Source organism: Pygocentrus nattereri, chromosome 10, assembly GCF_015220715.1.
Source record: "Pygocentrus nattereri isolate fPygNat1 chromosome 10, fPygNat1.pri, whole genome shotgun sequence".
Taxonomy (NCBI): Eukaryota; Metazoa; Chordata; class Actinopteri; order Characiformes; family Serrasalmidae; genus Pygocentrus; species Pygocentrus nattereri.
Genome location: NC_051220.1, coordinates 3,566,503 through 3,587,623, shown reverse-complemented (window position 1 = coordinate 3,587,623; position 21,121 = coordinate 3,566,503). Strand labels below are relative to the sequence as shown.

Genomic DNA, 21,121 nt, shown 5'->3' with positions numbered 1-21,121 from the left:
CAGAGAAATTGTGTCCAAAAGTTTGCAGAAAAGTGGCATATTTAAGTTCTCTGCAGAGGGGTTTTAACTTAATTTCCCTTTGAAAATCAATACAATGTCATTTGATTCAGACATTCACACATTGAGTGTTCAGACTTGCATATGATTTTATGTAATATTTCTCATTGTGAAACTGGTGTAGAAATATTGCAAGATTAACTTTTTTACTGAGTTTTTTTTATTTTTTTAGCTAGAGTAGGGGTTGGCACCCCACATGTTAATAAGAGAATCTAACCACCTTAGGAGCCACAAGATTTTATTTCCATCTTGGCTGTAAATATGTCTCAGTATGTGCTAATGTCCTAGTGTAGGATAAAAAATATGAACGAAAACAAAAGGCTTAATTTGCTTTGCTTTAAGCTTTAGCTCAGGTATAGCTGCTTTTCTCACATCTCCAGCAGGAAACTTTTACGCAAAAGCAGAATAATGTTAGTTTCTTGTAAAACATCTCTCAATGTTTGACTTCTTACAAGGCTGAAGTCGGCTTCTCACTCACCGGCTCGAAATTTTCCATTTCAACGTTTAAGGTGAAACAGGAGAATTCAAACAAGAAGCTGGCGAATGACAAGCCTAGCGACTTTTTAGTGTTTGACAGTTTCTTGTTGCAGATTAAATGTTTCGGAAAACCAGCTGGAGTGATAATAAATGCAAATAAGTCCATTTGTTTCCAAATTATTGATGTTCATCTCTTTTTCTTTGCCTTTTCATTAGCTACTAGCTAGGCCAGATTGTGGTCTGCGTTGCTATGATGACCAGCCGTCTGTGCTGATCTTCAGGGTTAAAGGGTGAATCAGCAGTTCTACATTAACTCCAGCGTTTGAGACCATTTACTGTTAAACTGTGTTGAACGATCAGCAGAGCTTTATTTTACTGTAAACACTTTACTGTAGACACTTTACCTCAGTTTGGCTTCTTTTTTTGTGCCTGAAAGGGTAAAAAAACTTGTCTTTAGTGTTTATTTTGTTCTGAATAAAGATAGAATCAGTGTTTTCTTCACAGATTTGCTTGGTTGTATTTGTTAGCCTGTAGCTAGAGTGGCTAGGCTGGCAGGGATTCCCAGTGGCTGTGTGATGTAAAACACTGATGCGTGAAAAAAACACAAAAACCATGAATTTTGTCAACCGCTGAGGCTGAATGCCCCTGAAATAGAGGTATTTCTCGGCCCTAGTCTCCATGTCCTCCTGCAGTGAATGCTTCTCTCTCTCTCTGTCCAACTCAGCTCAGCTCATTACCCTTCATAAGCCCTTCATAAGGTCAAAATAGGAACAGAAAAACATCAGAATGTGTGGCAGAGTTACTCCAGGGTCAGAATTTGGAAACACTGCCTAAACATTAATAAAGATGAATTGTTTTGACTGAAAAAAAGCTAGCTACAAGTTAGCATGTAACATGCTAATGTCATGCACCTCCTTACACAAGCAAGACTTGACTCAGGAGCAAATGTCTAACATTTATAATATCTATAATTGAACACAACTCAAGCTTCATGCAGCCTTTTCTGCCCTTTTCTTCTCTGCTAGGTGGCCCAGCAGCATGTATGAGTTTTGGGAGCTGAAATTGATTTTGACCGCATTCATTTTTCAGTATGCATACTTGTGGCCAAACTGTGGAAAACACGTCTATGCTGCCTTCACGTGTTGGCAGCAGGCGGTAAGGCAAATCGGACATTCCATCGTTTTCTACGGAGCCCTGCTGGTGACATCCTGTATAAATAAAAATAATGCATTGGCATGACTTTGTAAGGCGTGGGAATGAGATAATTACATTTGGCTGACGCTCTAATCCAGAGCGACTTACAATTTGATCTTTTTCTTTTTTTACACAGGTGGGCGAAGGTGGTGTTAGGAGTCTTGCCCGAGGACTCTTATTGGTATAGCGTAGGCAGGGATTGAACCCCAGCCTACAGTGTGGAAGGCATATAAGCTATACCAACCACTAGTCAAGTTGTGGCCACGACTAAGTAAAGTGTGGGACGCCTTACTAAGTCATGGCCACAACTTAATCGTCTTATTCCCCTGCCTTACTAAGTCATGGCCATGCATTATTTTTATTTACACAGGATGTCACCAGCGAGGTTAATTTTTTGGGGAGCCGTGGACGCCTAAATTATTACCAACATAAACAAGTATTCCACCAAGAAACGTAGTTTGAAAGGTTGAAAGAGGTTGGCCATCGCTGTACACTGCTGTCATTTCAATTTTTTGTCTTATAACAAAATCATAACAGCACTGTTTCATGCAGAAACCTTCGCTTTATAAGTACTTTTGGTGACCAATTTACCACGGAGTCGAATTTACCACCAAACCAGTGGCGCCCCTCTTCTCACGCTGCAGTTGAATCTCAAATAGCTTCCTGCTCCCTACATAGTGCACTAAGTGGACATTTAAACTGGATCTCACTCCACAACCATGAACAGTATAGCTTAAAATAGTCATTTGGGACGCAGACACATCCATACTCGATAAATGATGCACTGTTTGGCTGTAGAAACTAGTATTTCTAAAGCACAAAGCATAGCTAGCACACTATTTACTGAGCTGTTTGGGATTCAGCCCAGGTTTGACACGGGTATTTAAAGCGTGTCAGTCATTCAAAGGACATTCTTTAGTGTTTTATATGCCATTTTAGAGATAATCATACCGTAAGTGCTTTAATTCAAGCCTGTGATATTAGTGATGGAGTTGTTTAGATGGTAATCTACCTGACTAGCCTAGTTCTAGTTAAGAAAATAAAGTGCCAGCCACTCAGTTTAAGCAAAAAACGGGTTCGTACATCATCAGTACACTCGGTGGGTCCTGCGGGCGGCATTCGAGGATTTGTCATGCTGTGGTGCAGTGAGTTCAGTCGCTGTGAGGCAGTCATAGGTGCGCGTATATCGTGGTTTTTACAGCGGCTTTGAATGCGACTCAGCGAATCAGATTTTAGGACCGGAACTCTCTGTTTTACAGTCTGGTGGTTTGTGGTCGAACGCACATTACAAACTACACAATGTGGAGAAACAACATTAAAGGCTTATGTATGAAGGGCATGTTTAGGGATTTGGAGCAGCTCAAGTTCCGCTGGCGTTTCACGCCTCATTTGGCATTCAAATAATTCCATATGCGAGCGCTCTTCCCTGAAATGATTGGATGATTACGGGCGTGTCGTCATCTCGCTAATGTAGCGCAGACGTCTTCCGGTCCCCGCGGCCACGGTAATTAGAAACACGTTACCTGCTGCGGCAGGGCCAGCGAGAGACGCAGTACAGGATAAAGACTGAAACAGATCACGAGAGGAGTCAAACCTGCGTTTCGATTCTGGAAAACAGAAAGACACTCACAGGCTTCTCGTCTGTACTTGCCCTTAGGGGATCCCTCCTGCCATCTTGAAGGTCATTCCGGTTCTCAGAAACGTCAAGGGAAGTTTCTGTTGGCAGCTCATCGAACCCTCGGTTTGCCTCGAGGGATGGGCTCTACTAAAGTGCAGACTTTAGACAGATCCTAAGATATTACAGCCTTGTGACTAGGCCTGGGATGATAAATGTCAATATTTTTTATTATTCAAAACCACAAGGACCCCATATATTACATTTTCAGTACATCTATGACTTTCCATTTGCTCCAGACAGGCAACAAAGCATTAGACTCAACCTAAAATCAAGCCTTTTTTACCTTGTTTTTAGGCCAGGGCGATATCAAAAACGATTAGCGTGATATAGTTTATAGATTGCCCCCCATCCAGAGCACTGCTGCAGCTTCGATCTATCTTCTGTCTTTTTTAAACATTATCTGTTTTGATGAAACACTTTAATAAAAGTCACAGATTTAATAACACATTATTAAATAACCCATATAACCCAGCATCTTTTGAGCACTGCTTCATCTTCCGTTTAATATATGTGGCTCCAAAAGGTGCATTCATGGGCTCCTTCTGGTGTAGATCCAGATGATTACATGATGACTAATTGCGTCACCCTGGCCTACTTGTTGATTCCTGTCTCTGGTGATAATAAGAAGAATACATCATATTATTTTATTTTAAATCTTCCATGAAAATGTAACTTTTGTTTACATGCACTTGAGTAATCAGATAATGGGGAAACTCTGCGTCTACAAGAGTCAGACAGTCATCAGATTTCTGCTTTACAGCCAGCCAATAAACTCACAGAAAAAGAGGTGACATGAACGTAATCTAAAACTCAAACTTCATGATGCAGCTTAAAAAAAAACACCTCACCACTTTATGTGAAAATATGAACATCTGTCATCTAAAAGATGAAGAATATGTAAAACCTTTATTTTTAAGCATGCAGCTGGTTTCAGCGTCACTCCCACAATATTTTGCCGAGTTGTTTATTTCTGGTACAGCTGTGTGTTTCACGCTTCTACAAACTGAGAAATGCGAAAGAAATCAGAGTAAGAGTTCACGTGCACTGAGAAATCTGACTACTGAGCTAAAGTCCAGCCTCTTAATCAGATTTCTAAAACCAATCTAAGAAATCTGAGCATCCTGTTTACATGACCATTTGAATAATCAAATAACTGCAGAAATCCGATTATGATTGGTTTACTGAGTGCATATATACATACTCAGTGTGTTAAAAAATTAGAGCTGTGTTGAAAGATCTCACAAAAAATAAACGTTAAACTGTAAAGAAGAACAACAAAGCATGTGTAAATGACGGTAACTCCAACATGACTGGAGTCTCAGAAAATGGAGCAAAATGCTCATTCATATAAAGTAAAAAGGGGAAAGAATGCCAAATTCTATGTGTCAATTTCATGACTTCTAATTTGAAATCCGTCCTACCTAAGACGAGAGCTGTCCTCATTGTGGAAGACTGGAACTTTAAAATATCATTAGTAAATGTTAAAGATATCTCTGACTGGTTTGATGGGTTAGTCCATTGCAAGATTTTGCACCCCCCTCTTCCTTAAAATGATCACTGGTGTTGCGTATGTATGATGCAGAGTTCTGAAAGAAGGAGAGGAAGTTAATAATAAAACGTGGAATTGCCTCATTTCAATTTACAGCCACTACAGGGCATGTCCCTCACTTTCTCTCCACTTCCTTTCCCTCTACTTGTCATCTCACACCCTTTCACCCTCTCTCTTTCTTCTCTAGGCGAGTACGCCACGCTGTGTAACATCCAGGGCACTGTTGCTGGTAGACGACCGTATGGCCGTGATGCTCTAGTTGCTGGTCCTGTCCACGAATACATGATCAGTCCTGAGTATGAGCAGCGACGCGTGAACCCTGGACTTACAGTCGTTGATGACTCGGAGAACCCTAACAGTGAGTAAAGCAAGAGCTGATTATTTCCATATTATCTCCTGGTTTTCCAGTGGGGCAGTCCTGGGCTGTTGGTCAGGGAACCAGCCCTGTGAATGAAAGGTTGCAGGTTCGATTGCCTGAGCCGACACTATGTGACTGAAGTGCCCTTGAGCAAGACACCTGACCCCCAACTGCTCCCTAGGTGATGTAGATAGGGCTACCCACCACTCCGGGCAAATGTGTGTGTGCGTTCACTAGTGTGTATGTGGTGTTTGACTGCACGGATGGGTTAAAATGCGGAGGTGAAATTTCCCTGTTGTGGGACTCATAAGGGTCACTTAAGTTCTTCAGACAAAACAGCTCCTGGTGCTCATGAAGTCAAAGGATGGAAATAAAGCATCATGGCACAAAGCGCTAATGTGTGATGCCACTGATTTTCTTTACGGTCTAGTACCAAATAATACAAAGTCTGGTGTCCTGATACTAACACTGGTGGGAATACCAATACTTTCAATGCGTTGAAGTCTTGTTGCAGTTTTACTGTTCTTTGCTTTGTTACTAAGCACTTGATTGACAGAAACTGAGTTAAAAAGCGCAACATATGACAAGCAGTGTTTATAAAGTGGGGCGACATGGTGGTGCTGTCATCTCATAGAAGGGCCTGGGTTTATTTTTCCAGCTGAGTGACCAGGGTTCTTTCCTCCCACAGTCCAAAGACATGCAGTCAGGCAAATTGGACATGCTGAATTGACCCTAGTATTTGTGTGTGTGTGTGTGTGTGTGTGTGTGTGTGTGTGTGTGTGTTTGTGTGTGTGTGATTGTATATGTCTGTGTGTTTGCCTTGTGATGGACTGGCATCATGGCACAAAGCGCTGATGTGTGATACCACTGATTTTCTTTACAGTCTAGTACCAAATGATACAGTCTGAAAATGAGTTAAAAAGCCCACACTCTTATCTGAAAGCCAAGCTTTTCCTGTACTGACGCTGATGTTTCCACAATGAAAACGTCACTCATTTGGAATTTTAAACACTTCACTTTAAGTAGGCTTTCTTTTATTTCATCCGTGGTGAACAGTTAGTAACAGTGTACACATACACCAATGAAGCGAAACATTATGATCATGCACAGATGAAATGAATAATGTTGATAATCCCAATGTTCCTTTGGCTGAATCACATAGATGCCTCTAGCGCTCACTGGAGCGGTTTGCAGTGTGTAGTTTGGAGTGTGAAGTGGTTGGTATGTGGACCAGCACCTCCAAATCTGAGTCCATGGTCTTAGCGCAGAAAAGGATGGCATGCCCACTCCAGGTAAGGGGAAAGGACTTGCCCCAGGTGGAGGAGTTTAAGGATCTCGGGGTCTTGTTCACAAGTGATGTGAAGAGAGAACGTGACATCGGCCGCAGGCTGGGACACGCGGCAGCAGTAATGCGTTAACTGTACTAGACTGTAGTGGTGAAGAGGGAGCTGAGCCATAAGGCAAAGCTCTCTGTTTACCGGTCGGTCTACATCCCGACCCTCACCCATGGTCATGAGCTGTGGGTAATGACCGAAAGAATGAGATCCCGAATACAAGCGGTGGAATTGAGCCTCTTCACAGGATGGTGGGCTACACTCTATTTGATAGGGTGAGGAGCTCGGCCATCCGGGAGGAGCTCGGAGTAGAGCTGCTACTCCTCCACATTGAGAGGAGTCAGCTGAGGTGGTTCGGGCATCTGATTCGGATGCCCCCTGGACAGCTCCCGGTGGGGGTGTACCAGGCATGGCCTACTGGGATAAAACCCCAGGGTCGTCCTAGGACATGCTGGAGGGATTATATCTCCAAGTTCGCCTGGGAGCGGCTTAGGGTCCCTGGGAATGAACTGGAGGAAGTTGCGGGGAACAGGGTTATCTGGGATTCTCTATCTGGAATAAGCGGTTAACGACGATGATGATGATGATGATCTCAATGGTGCATGTCAAGGCCTGGGATAAATTAGGTGGAAAGCAAGCAGTCGGTTCTAGTCAATATGATGGGTGCAGGAGAAATGAGCAGACATGAAGACCTGAGTGACTGACCTGACTCACCTGAGTGGCAAGGATTGCGGGGTGCTTTTGGTCAGCAGTGGTGAGTACCTACCGACAGTGGTCCAAGCAGGGACAGACCCCGAACTGGCAACAGGGTGTTGGGCACTCAAAGTACATCAATGCCCGAGGGCAGCAAAGGCTATTCTGTCTGGTCTGAAATAACAGGACCACTGTAACGCAAGTCACAGAAATTTGTAATGATGGCTTTACAAGGAATGTGTCACAAAACATCGCTGGATATGGGACTGTGAAGCTGCAGACTGGTCAGAGTGCCCATGCTAACCCTGGTCCACCATCGAAAGCACCTACAGTGGGCACATGAGTGTCCGGACTGGACCTTGGAGGAGTGGAGGAAGTTTGCCTGGTCCGTTGAATCCCATTTTCCTTTACGTTACATAGATGGTTAGGAATGTGTGTGCCCTTCACCTAGAGAAGTGATGGCACCAGGATGCAGTGTGGAAAGAAGAAACGTCGGTGGAGGCTTGTCTGATGGGATGCTCTGAGGGGGATTCCTGAGTCTGAGCTTCTGACCTAAACATCCTTGCAGACCAGATACATCCCTCTGGTATTCCAGAATTGTTAGTGGCCGCTTAGCAGGACAGCGTGCCCTGCCACACTGCACACATTGCTCAGAAATGGTTTGAGGAACATGATAAAGAGATCAAGGTGTTGCCCTGGCCTTTAAATCCCTAGATATGGATAAGATCGTTCATCTGTGGGAGGTGCTGGGACAGAGGTCCGAGCCACTGTGGCTTTACCTCATGACTTGCTGCTAATGTCTTAGTGTCAGATACCACAGTGCACCTTCAGAGGCCTTGTAGAGTCCATGCCCCAGCTGGCTGGAGCTGTTTTGGTACCACACAGTGGACCAACAGCATATTAGGCAGGTGGACATAATTTTTTGGCTCATCAGTGTAGATTATACTACAAAATGTGAGCATGCATGAGAGAAAATATGTAAGAGTTTGCAAAATGTATGTTAATAAAAACATTAAAGTCGTGGGCTGGAGGTGAGGGAACAAGCCCTGTGACCGGAAGGTTGCCGGTTCGATCCCCTTGGCTGATAGTCCATGACTGAAGTGGCCTTGAGCAAGACACCTAACCCCCAGTTGCTCCCTGGGTGCTGTGGATAGGGCTGCCCACCGCTCCAGGCAAGTGTGCTCACTGTCCCCTAGTGTGTGCGTTCACTAGTGTACATGCATGTGGGTGTTTCACTGCACGGATGGGTTTAAATGCAGAGGTCTAATTTCACAGTACGCAAACACAAATGACAAATGGCTGTAAATTGTAATTCTAAATAAAAACATAACAAATGGCACCTTGCTTTAACATGAAAAATTGGCCCAAACCCAATGCAAATCCAGGCCTTGTCTTGCTTGGCCAGGCGACAGACCTCAGTTCTTAAAAGGCAATGTAAATCTTGATACTATCAACAGCATCTGTGGCACAGAGATCAGCAAGAAAGCTGAATCTAAGGGAATACTTCAGTGTTATGAAAACCCATTGACTGTAAACCTGACTGAAGAACTCCACTCAGTTCTGTTGAAGTATGAGTCAATAGCATTTCTGTTCATTTATTAATTGCAGAGAAACGTGTCAAAACTACTGTCTCTAATAATCCGCCATACCACACTGCATTCCTATAAGGCTCTGAGAAGCTTACTGCACAGTGGTAACTGCATCTATATTACTTCAACGCTCTCTGTTCCAGCTATAATGAGTTCCACAGCGATACTAGAAGCTGTCATCTAGAACTGAAACAGAAGGCAGCAGAATCCAATTGATTCTGACACAGTGGCACGGATTCAAACCCCCTTCACGTGTAAAATTGCCCGGCTGCTGATTTTGGGTCATTGCTATGCAGCTATGTGATTGGCTCGAATAAAATGACACACATATCTGAAATATTCTGCCTCTTCCCAAGAAGGAGAAGACATCAACAGCTTCTGGAGATACGAGTCCATGCCTCAAAGTTGGGGTTTGCATGTAACGAATGCTAAAAAAGAGGGTGATTAATGGGAATTATGGTTATTAAATCACAGTTGATTCTTGCAAAGGTCTAATTTTTCAGATTTTTAGTAATAGTAGCATCTTTAGGTGAAGCGATCTACTAAGAAGAGACGGATGCAAATCAGGCTTCAGCCTTACGCAGCATTCTGCTGCCATCATGTGGTCAGTGGTGTCATAACTAGGCCCAGAGGAGGAAGGGGTGCCCTTTTCAGCCTTGGCTCCTTTCTTTTTTCCTGACACTGATGGACCTCGGCTTGCCAATTAAAGGGGAATTGCACCTGATTTTCAAAATTTCTGTGTAGTTAAATGGATGTAAGATGTAACCCAAGTCAGAGTGTTTTGATGTGAAGAGTGCCATCCTGGAGAAGCCTACTGAATTGTTCACAGTGGTGATGGGAACCAGACATCTAAGGAGTTCAATGCATCTAAAAGCTCCCCCACAGGAAGTAATTACATGAAATGGTTACAAATACGCTGGCAGACGTCAGAGATATTGTTTTACAAAAGTTGTGGGGTAAATAAATAAATAAATAATAATAAGTTTGAAAAATCAGCAGAAATCCCCTTTAAAGGCCTGACCCTGCATTTCTGCAAAGCTGCTTTGATTGAAAAGTGCTACACAAATGAAACTGAAGCGTATGTAATTGGTCTGTAGAGCAGATCGTGCTCTAACAGCTTTCCTGACAGCTCCTATCTTCTTGTACCTGTTTGATAAAGAATACTTTTACAATAATGTTTTATTTAATGTTGCAAGCAACTCACAGCAAGAAGGGCCTGGGTTCAGTTCCCCAGCTGGGTAACCAGGGTCCTTTCCTCCCACAGTACAAAGACTAAATTGACCCTAGGTGTGTGTGTGTGTGTGTGTGTGTGTGTGTGTAGGTGTGTGTGTGATTGTATATCTCTGTGTGTTTACCTTGTAATGGACTGCCGATCTGTTCAGGGTGTTTCCTGCCTACCACCCAATGACCACTGATTTTATAGCAATTTATCGTTCAAGTTTAAAGGAACAGTTTGGCAAAAAATCAAACTTGCACAGTTTTCTAGTTATCCCAGAAATAGTTGATCAACCAAGACTTGTTGGTGTCTAAATTTTGCTTCTTTAGTTTAGCTTTGGAGCTACAAGGCTAATGTAGCTAACAAGCATTAGAAGTCAATAGTCACCCAAATCTTTTTCGTTATAACATCCTCAAAGCCTCTTTTAACCTGCTGCTAACTGTATCCAGGTCCTCATTACGGTCATGCAGACTTGTCGATGTGGTTTAGGACACAGTTTAAGTTTCTGTTGGCTATAAGAATAACAGAACTTCACAGTGTAGCCAAACACTGCAAGCAGCCTCCTTATACAACAGGTGCTCTGATCAATGTTACTGATTTCTGCTGTTTGTAGTTATGAATGTGTGTTGGGTCGTTCTACAGAAACGTTTCCTGTCTCTCTATAGGCGTCACTGGTGTTCCTGGTCGTCATCGGTGTTCCACATAATAAATGAAACACCAGAGACGTTTTTAATGATCAGTGCATTTTACAGAGCATCAAACCACACGCTGTCAATCAGGGAACGTCCACTAAAATATGGAATTTAATCCATTTGTGTTTCTATTTTTTCACAATTACCTCAGAATAAAGTCGGTCGCACCAGTGACGTCAGCTAAAAGCTTCATATGAGATCATGAGCTGAATGAGAAGATCTCTGAGAACTGAGAGACGCAGTGGACTCACCATGAGCTTTTCTCCATAGATCCTCAGAAAACAGGTCAAAGGAGGTCGAGTGACGTCATTGGAGTGACTTTTATTTTAAAATAAGAGACTTTTATCACGCAGTAACACCAGTGACACGACTCCTGAGGAACTTTCATTATATACTTTATAATATTTCTTTGTTTTCTTTGTCATTTAATTTATATATTTCATAGTCATGTATAGATTGTTGTAGTTAAAATTGCAAAAAAACGTTTTTTACTTCAAAATACGGCCTCAGCCTTTACACACGACTGTGGGGTTAGGGTTAGGGTTAGCTCACAGCTCTTCTGTGGTGCTTGGAGTTCAATATGACTGATTTAAAAACTAGTGTTGTTAGATTGAGGCTCAAGAAGGTGTAATTGTTAAAATATGTTGTTTTATTTTTAAATATAAACAAATTTTAATCCTAAATTTTTTTTTAAGTGTAATATATCTGTGAACGCTAGGGCGTTTCTGTAGAATGACCCATATCATCAGTTTGAACATGCAAGAACTGCCAGAAACTGTAAATGTAATCAGTGTGTGTCCTAAACCACATCAGCAAGTCAGTGCGACCTTGGTTAAGACCCGGGCGCGGTTAAGCAGGCTGAGACTAGTTTTGAGGATGTATTTACAGAAAAGATTTGGGTGACTATTGAATTCTAGTATCAGCGACTTTAGCATTGTAGCTCTAGTGCTGAACTAAGGAAGCAGAATTTGGACACCAAACATACGTTCGACTATGTTTAGGGTGAGTGGAGAATTCGTTCTGTTAACGGTGTTTAATATTAAACGGTTTATGGTTAATATTTAAGAAAGCTTAACAGCTGAATCTGTTCTGCCCCCAGCCGGTCGGTACGATGCTTTTGAAGGCTTGCGGGCCGAAGAGTGCGGTATACTGAACGGCTGTGAGAACGGACGCTGCGTGAGGGTGCAGGAGGGCTACACCTGCGACTGCTTTGATGGGTACACACTCGACATATCTCGAATGGCCTGCGTGGGTAAGTAGAAACGCTTTAGAGACAGAACTTCTAGGTTCTAGGGTTCTAGGGTCCTTTACAGGGGTTCGGTTTTAGTTAAGTTTGAGAAGAGAACTCAAAAACACGAACTCAAAAACATGAGGAGCTCTCTCTCTTTCTCTCTCTCTCTGTGTCTCTCTCTCTCTCTCTCTCTCTCTCTCTCTCTATATATATATATATACATACACACACACAGTACTGTGCGAAAGTTTTAGCAGTGAGTTTATCACAATATACATTAGAATAAAGTCGTATTCATAATTCAAATAAACAAAAAAACAGTAAAAAGTAACAAGAATTTCTTGGGTCCATATTTTTCCTGGACACCTTCACAGCCGCCACAGAGACTCGTTAATATCATCAATGACATCATGAGCTCAATTTACTGAGCACTGATTGGTCAAACCAGGAGCTGCTTTTTAACTACATATAATACTGGGCTTCCTCGAGGAGGAGAGGCTTGGAGATGGGTAAACAAACACACCAACATCCAGAAAATCACTACTTATTATCATTATTAATTAATATTCTATACATTTTGTTTATTCAAATATTAACTTTTCTCAGCAAATAAACACAAACTACACAAATAAATAGATGGTGAAAATGTGTCTTGGGTGCCTCAGACTTTCACACAGTACTGGATATATGTTACATACACATGTAACCTATATATTTTATATTTCATGCTATATAGCTAAATATATAGGTCAGTTTGTTTGTACTATAGCCTTCACAATTGCTTTCTCAAGTCATGCACTTTTTTCTTCCAGATGTGAACGAATGCTCAGAGCTCAACAAGCGTATGTCACTGTGCAAAAACGCCAAGTGCATCAACACACCGGGTTCATATAAATGCCAGTGCCTGCCTGGCTACACGCAGTCTGACCAGCCCAACTACTGCGTCCCCAGCCAGCAGAGTGCAGCGCCCGCAGTCCGCACTGCGACCGAGTGACCAGCAGAGGGCGCCACAAACACTACAAACACTCTTATTTAATCAAAGCCCATATACTCTGCACTGTATGACCTATAAAAAAACCACAAAAACAAAACAGCGACAAAAAATTCTTACTTGAGATGAAGATAAATCTAACATGCTATCTTATGGTGCGGCGAGAGAAAAACAGAACTGTATAAAATTGTATGTTTTTATTGTCTGTCTGTGTACGTTTGGTTTATTTTGTCAGCGTTTTTTTTTTTTTTTTTTTTTCTGTTTTTGAATTTAGAAGGAGTTTTTTAAAATGTGCCCTGAGGAATTTTTGTTCTTCGGGCATGAAAACGACAAACCCTATGAACTGACAGCTGGGGGATAATCTGCTTTATTTACCCAGTCCGAGATGCCACCACGGCGGAGAGGCCGCGTGAGCCTTCCTCTTCTCTCCTCGTCCTTCTCCTCTCTCTCTTTCTGGCTCCACTCATTCATCCATCGTTTTTGCTTCTTCTCTTCCAGCACTTCGTTCGTATCTTCTCTTGACCCTGTCTCTCGCACCACGTCACTTGATCGTTAACGACAGTGCATATCAGAGTGTATCTCACACACACACACACACACACACACACACACACACACACACAGAATGTCTGTTTTTTTGCATTAACACATCATAATTGAAATAAGCTTTTTTTTTAACTAGGTATTTTGTATTAATGATCAAAGCGAGCTACTTCTGTGTCTGGGACAACAATCCTTTTTTGTATTTCCTTCGTGTGCGTCTGCCCTGTGGAACAGGCTTAGTTCCATATTTATCAGCTTCTGGAGGAAGAAGCCTGACCTGGAATTAGACGTTCTGTTCAAAGTTAAAAACTGACCCCGGGTCAGATTTCTCCCTCTGCAAGACTTGATCGATTTGGCCCACTTTTCTCTCTGCTGAAATGACTGTATTCTTTCTGCCAAAAAAAAGAGAAACTGAGCGCGTAAGAATAAATGAAGTGCCTTTATCTGTTTTTTTTTCTTCCATCATGTTTAGAACCGAAAAACCGTTCACTGACCGCGATGGCGAAAAAGTCTTGCCAGGTTGCAAAGCTGCTGCTATGAAACAGCCGTGGGATTTTTTTTTTTCCTTTTATTTTGTACATTTAAACTGAAGAGTTTGATAAACAGTTTATGTATTTGTAATTTGTACATGAATAAATAGCTCTTGTATGATTATCCATATAATGTATATTAAAACTCTTTTAATAAATCACAAATTGTGATATTTACACCGGCTTCTTCGCGACTCACGGTTATTTTGATGCTGATTCGTTTTGATTACGCTTTGGAGGGGAATTCCACCACTTTTTTAAAATTTTGAATTCGTGGTTGAGTTGAGTGGTTTGATGTGAAGTCGTTCATGTGTGAGGAAACTTACAGGCTCTGATTTCTCTACAGTGGTGGTGATAGGAACCGGGTGTCACCGTGTCTCCAACACAAACATAGGCATTTTATTTACTATCCACAACCACAAGTGAACCTATATGAGTTTCTGACCACAGGACCACTGCTGACCAGATCTTTTTGCTCAATGCTTGAATCGTCACTTTAAACTTTTTTTTTTTTTGATGTCTTCAGCATCGAGGAATGTGATTATTATTGTAATTATAACACGAGTGCACCTATTTATCGGAGGTAAATAGCACAAGCCTGTTTTTCACAGCAGTCGTGAATTGGTGGAATATCCCTTTATTGCATTTCATTGCTGTCCAGTGAAAAACTAATGTCACCAAAATAGCAGCTTTACAGGAGAGGGCAAAAACCTTTTTTACTTTTAATGTAAATGAACAGAAACAGTTTATATTCTAAGCAATTTTGGACCATTTCTGTTGGTCCAATCATCATGAAATTTTCACCCAACTTGAAGAGCAGCTGCTGAGCTCCAACGATGCAGAAAAGTTAAAATCACAAAAAACGGAGATTTTTCATTGGACAGCAACGATATGCAAATCAAACATAAATGTAAATTATTATGGAAGTACTTAAATGAGAATTCCACCAGTTATATAATTTTGCATAATTCAGTCACTGAGACGTTAACAGGGTCATTCAGAGTGGCTTGATGTGAAATGGTTCATTATAGAGACCCACATTTTCTTTACAGTGGTGGTGATGGGAACCAGGGGTCACCATGCCCACAACACAAATATAGTAACTTTATTTACCATCCAAACCACCAGCGAACCCACACGTGTCTTCTGAGTTTCACATGTGTTGGTGATCAATCTGAAAAGTTACCTCTGGGTTTGTTTTAGAGGCTGAAACCTTCTCAAAGCTCCTGGAAAACAACGAGTGCATTTATATGCGCTCAATAATCTGATCCTAGTCGGATTTCTGCAGTTGTCTGATTTTTCAATAGTCGTATAAACAGCACACTCTGGTATCTTAGATCGGAGTGAAGTCTAGAAATCCTGGATTTTAGCTCAGGGCTGTGAACTCTTACTCTGATTTCTTTCAGATATCAGTCTGAGCATGTGTGAAAACAATCAACAGCTCCAGAGATAAGCGAGGAGCGTCGCCACGAGATGCAGCAGAGCACTCTTGGGACGATGCTGAAACCGTGCTGAAGGGGAAAACCATATCCCGTCTTCCGTCCAGTTATACTTGCTGCCAACCAGAGGACTTTCTTCTACAACACCAAGACTTGCGTTATGAAATCAGTGAAGAAAGCGGGTCTAGATTAGATCTCGGATCTAATTTCACCGTAATTTTATCAACCGCATTTTATCACAGATGAGTGGCAGCAGCGACTAATGTGCTCCAAACAAGGGCAGTGAATGAGAGCCTTCCAGTTCACTCACTTGAACTTCCATTTGATTTACTAATGAAAGATATTGGAAGTAAGTTCATTGTGGACGATCATAAAAGTACTGAATCCTCTCAAAGTGAGAAAAAATATATCGAATATCGATAATCGCAGCCGTAATCGAACCGAATCGTGAGGTGCCTCGAGATTCCCACCCCTAATCCCATGTAATAACATTCATTGAGTTGGCTTTTAGAATCTGGTTCCTATCACAACTGTGAACAATTCTGACTCGGTAAGTTTCTCTACGACGAAGCGTTTCACACTAAATCACTCTGAATGACTGTTTACATCTCAAGCAGTTAATTAGATGGAATAAAAAAGTAATGTAAGTAATGTGAACCTGTCAAAGCTTTGATTATAAGACTTCATATAGTGGCAGGAACGATACTGACTCCATGCTGATGCTTCTACATATTGCAGAGTGTATTAGTATGGAATGAGACACATTCTAAAGAAACTGGCCACTTTATTGGAAACCCCATCCTTACTGATGCACGGTTAGCCACTGTAGCCCACTACTAATACCAGATGCCTGTCAGTGTCACTGATGCACTGAGAATGATCCACTGCCCAAATAATATCTGGCCAACAGCAGTTCTGTGAGCACAAACTGACCACTGATGAATGAGGTATGAACCAATAGTGCAGCAGCCGATGAGTCTGTGATTGTACACCTCTACAGTGTGGCTCCTAAAGTGGTCACTGAGTGTAAATAGAAGGAAGGGGTCTGTGATAAAGAGGGAATGAGTGTTGGTCGTATCAGAGCCCACCCTGCATCCTCCTCTAATCTGCTTTGTTTTCTCAGCCACTCACACATCCTGCTGAGGGAGTGTTTGTGCCTGGGTGAGCGCATGTGAACCTTTTCCACAGGTGTCGTAACCAGCATTGCTTCCAGCTTAACACCTCAGCATGCCACATGCCAGGGTCCAAACACGCTCCTGACCCAGCATACCGCCTGCCCGCTGAGCCGTAATACAAACGCTGGGCCTTCTGCTATTCCAAACATCCATAACCTTTATCTACAGGCTTGTGGTCAATATAAGAGGCATTGTTTGGTCTATTCTAGCTCAAAATCAACAAAAAAAAATGCTGAATAGCGTGTGCTTTTTTACTGTTGGCCTAATTATTCCGAGTATTCAGAGTAATTATAGTTTCTTATTTACTTGGAAGACCTAAAGTGGACCATCAGGTTTAATAAGTAACTAAAAACAATAGTGGTCATTCACTCAGTGTGCTTATAGTAGTTTTTCAAAAAGGGGAATTACACCAATTTTTCAAAATGTCTGCAAAATTAAACGGTGAAGGTGTAAACAAATGTATATATATATATTTATATCGTTGCTGTGGGAAGAAAACCTTGCATCTCCAAAATAGTAACTTTGCAGGAGAAGGAAAAAACATACTTCACTTTCAATTTAAGTCAATGGAACCAGAATTTTTCCCATGTCATTTTGGGTCATTTCTTTTAGGCCTTTCATCATAAAATTTACAAACAATGTAAAAAGTGACAGATACTTTCAGATTATGTCAAAAACTGAAAAATGGCAAAAATGGAGATACAAGGTTTTCTTCCAAAGGATTTCTTCCAAAAGCAATTATATATATATATATAAATATATATATATATATATATATGGCCACCTCCTTGTTTCTATGCTCATTGTCCACTTTATCAGCTCCACTTACTCTATAGCTTCACTTTGTAGTTTGTAGTCCATCTGTTTCTCTGATACTCTGTTACCCTGTTCTTCAGTGGTCAGGACCCCCATGGACCCTCACAGAGCAGGTACTATTTGGGTGGTGGGTCATTCTCAGCACTGCAGTAACACTGACGTGGTGGTGGTGTGTTAGTGTGTGTTGTGCTGGTCTGAGTGGATCAGACACAGCAGTGCTGCTGGAGTTTTTAAACACCTCAGTGTCGCTGCTGGACTGAGAAAAGTCCACCAACCAAAAATATCCAGCCAACAGCGCCCTGTGGGCAGCGTCCTGTGGGCGGCGTCCTGTGACCCCTGATGAAGGACTAGAGGATGACCGACACAAACTGTGCAGCAGCAGATGAGCTGTCGTCTCTGACTTTACATCTACAAGGTGGACCGACAAGGTAGGAGTGTCTAATAGAGTGGACAGTGAGTGGACGCAGTGTTTAAAAACTCCAGCAGCGCTGCTGTGTCTGATCCACTCAGACCAGTACCACACACACTTCTGATAAGATGTGCTAGTCTGTAACATTCACATTAACAGTAGAGCTATAAGGTACTATGCAAAACGGGATCCATACCGGTTTAAGCTGGTTTATGCTCACCTGATGCCGGTTTAGCTGGTCACCCAGAATCGACATGCTGGATGACCAGCATGCCATACCATCACGAAAGGAAAGCAAAATAAGTGAAAAACAAAGTTTCAAAAACCGGGCTTTTTAAAAGATACAGCGAAAACGAGACCCCTAACAACCGTGCAACAACCTGGTGGACCGAAAAAAAGCGCAACCGTCAGATAAACTAGACTTTAGCCTTCGTCTTTGGAAGGAAATACACACAAAGTCAGAGCGTTTTTCAAATAAAACCACAAAAGCACTAAACTCAAACTAGTTTTTGTTCTCAGAGCAATGCACTGACCACCCCAGAGTCCAGACCTCAACATCACTGAATGTGTTTGGGTTACTTGGATTGTGAGAAGCAGAAAATCTAACCAGCTTCTGAGACTGAACTTTAGAGGTGTGGAAAAAGCACGTCTCCTGAAAAGAATGGAAGCGGTAATAAAGGCAGAGAGTGGACACACTAAACACTTCAAACACCTGTAGCTGTCAAAGCTTCTGTGTAATTCCCAGTTAAATATAAGTATTTTACTTTTTCCTGATGCTGAAAAAGAGTAACTTGACCTTAGTGGGGTGGGGGGGTCTCTGTCCAGTCCTGTACTAACACTGTCCAGTATACTGCGACTGATGAGGTCATAGTGCTGTGTTTGTTAGCAGACAGAGACGGACAAAAGAGGGGGACGCAGCCACTGATGGAGTGAAAGAGAGGAAACAAGGGGAGGGGCTGGGCGAGAGAGGAAGGAAAAGAGGCGGAGACAGAGAGGGGGAGTGACAGAAAGGAAGAAAGAGGAGGGGGGAAGAAAGAGTGTGAGAAAGAGAAAGAGAGAGAGAGAGATTGTGTGTGTGTGTGTGTGTGTGTGTGTGTAGAGACAGACAGAATCACATGCTCTCCTCTTGCACAGCACGCTGCTGTTTGGCTCCAGTCTGATCTCATCTCCATGAAAAGTGTGTGAGTGAGTGTGTGAGTGAGTGAGAGTGAGTGAGTGTGTGTGGAAAGAACGAGCTTGGACTAAAACTGGACTGGACTGGACGTAAGCAAAGTGTCATAACAGTCAACAGCAAGGTAAGATATGTCTGTCTTTTAAACTGATGCCCTAATGCTGTTATACACTGTATATAACACATGGTGCTGTTTGTATAGTAATATATAATGTTAGTACTATGGTGTAACATATATGTGCAGTTATATATACACATGCATATACCTATGCTAAAGTATACTGTGTATGACAAATGATGCTGTTTGTGTAGTTATAACTATATATATATAAAATGTAGTTATTACTTTGGTATTAGGTATTGTATATCAAAAATGATGCTATTTAAAATAATATATACATTTCTATTGATATATGGAGTATACTCTACACAACACTGCACAGAATTCAGACACCACCCTTGTCAAAACATACATTACCTCCTCAAAATCCTGGGCTTATTACATATTATAACATGCTTATTATTCAGTAACTACAGGCACTTCAATGCAAACTGGTTGAGCTAGTCATAGGTTATAGAAGTTTGGGCCCGCTGATGGACACTAGTCATTTAAGGGTTAAGTACACGTTTTTCAGTTTAACAGAAAATTAAACAGAAGCCTCCACTATATATATACATGGTAATAACAACAATAATAATATTGGTGTTGTTGAAACAAAACCTCATATCTCCACAATACTAACTTTACAGGAGAAGGACAAAACCTACTTTAATTCTAATGTAAGTCAATGGAACCAGACATTTTTCCAAGTCGTTGTGGGACCTTTCTTTTGGTCTGTTCATCATGGAATTTACACACAATGTAAAGGGATACGGGCATTTTCAAATTATGATAAAAGCTGAAAAACATCAAAAATAGACCTACGCGGTTCTGTTCCCATAGCAGCGACATGGTTTCCCAGTATTTGGTTTGTTCATTCTTGAACTTCGCTATTTTAAGGAGCCTTGCTTTCAGCTTTTCCACACTTCCAAAGTTCAGTCGTAGAAGTTGGTTGCATTTTCTGCTTCTCACAATCCAGGTAATCCAAAGGCATTCAGTGTTGTTGAGGTGTGGACTCTGGGGTGGTCAGTCCGTTGTTCTGAGAACGCCCGCAGCTTCTTTGTTTGATTTGGAAATGTGTTTTATTGGACAGAAACGCCTGTTGATGTCTTTAGATCGGGAGCTTGAGTCTCTCCTCTCTCTCAAAGATGAACGTACTGTTATCTGAAGGGGGCCTACTTTTCATCTTCCTTATCCGAGTGGATTATCTTACCTCTTCAGAAATATCTCACGAATAACTTGTCCTTAAAGGCTGTTTTGACTGGAATTGGAACAGGGATGGTCTCTGACTTTTGCACAGCGCGGTACATCACAAATGGCACTGTTTGTAAAGTAGATTTAATGGGAGACCAGTTATTTGGACCAGTGGTCAGTTAATCAAATCCTATAGACTAGATTAGCCATGTGTGTTCCTACAGAGTTGCATGTCACTGTTGTCTCTTGTTTTTGTTTCAGTTTTTAGTTTTTTCAGTTTTTGACCTAATTTAAAAGTACTTATTGCCCTTTTCATTGTATGTAAATTTCATGATGAATGGACCAAAAGAAACGGCCTACAATGACTTGGAAAAAAATTCTGGTTCCATTGACTTACATTAAAAGTAAAGTTTTTTCCCCCTTCTCCTGTAAAGTTACCATTTTGGAGATACAAGGTCTTGTTCTGACAACAGCGGCATGCAGGCTTGTACTGGACTTAAGAAGTTGTTCCCATTTGAAATATGCATTGAAACATTTTTTGAATTCAAGACACTGTTGACCACTGTTTTGTTTGGGAGACGAGCCAAGGTCAAGCGTCAAAACATTGTTTCTGTGTGAGGCAGACAGTAAAAGGCTCTCTATCAGTCCAGTGATAAAGATACCAGTGAGGACCTTACTGGTATGT

The 21,121-nt window shown here is 41.7% G+C and overlaps 2 protein-coding genes across 5 annotated transcripts in view; both read left to right on the top strand.

Moving 5' to 3' along the window:
* Positions 1–14,311, top strand: part of ltbp1 (latent transforming growth factor beta binding protein 1) — a 208,150-nt gene extending 193,839 nt beyond the window's left edge. For all 4 annotated transcript variants that reach the window (XM_037542090.1, XM_037542089.1, XM_037542091.1 and 1 more), the window contains 3 exons: positions 5,143–5,313; positions 11,937–12,089; positions 12,881–14,311. In XM_037542090.1, coding sequence (XP_037397987.1) covers positions 5,143–5,313; positions 11,937–12,089; positions 12,881–13,062 — 506 coding nt within the window. In that variant the 3' untranslated portion in view covers positions 13,063–14,311. The remainder of the gene's footprint in view (positions 1–5,142; positions 5,314–11,936; positions 12,090–12,880) is intronic.
* A 4,750-nt stretch (positions 14,312–19,061) lies between these two features.
* Positions 19,062–21,121, top strand: part of rasgrp3 (RAS guanyl releasing protein 3 (calcium and DAG-regulated)) — a 91,241-nt gene continuing 89,181 nt past the window's right edge. Inside the window, exon 1 of the mRNA XM_017702569.2 lies at positions 19,062–19,266. The gene's annotated coding sequence lies outside the window, so the exon portion shown is untranslated. The remainder of the gene's footprint in view (positions 19,267–21,121) is intronic.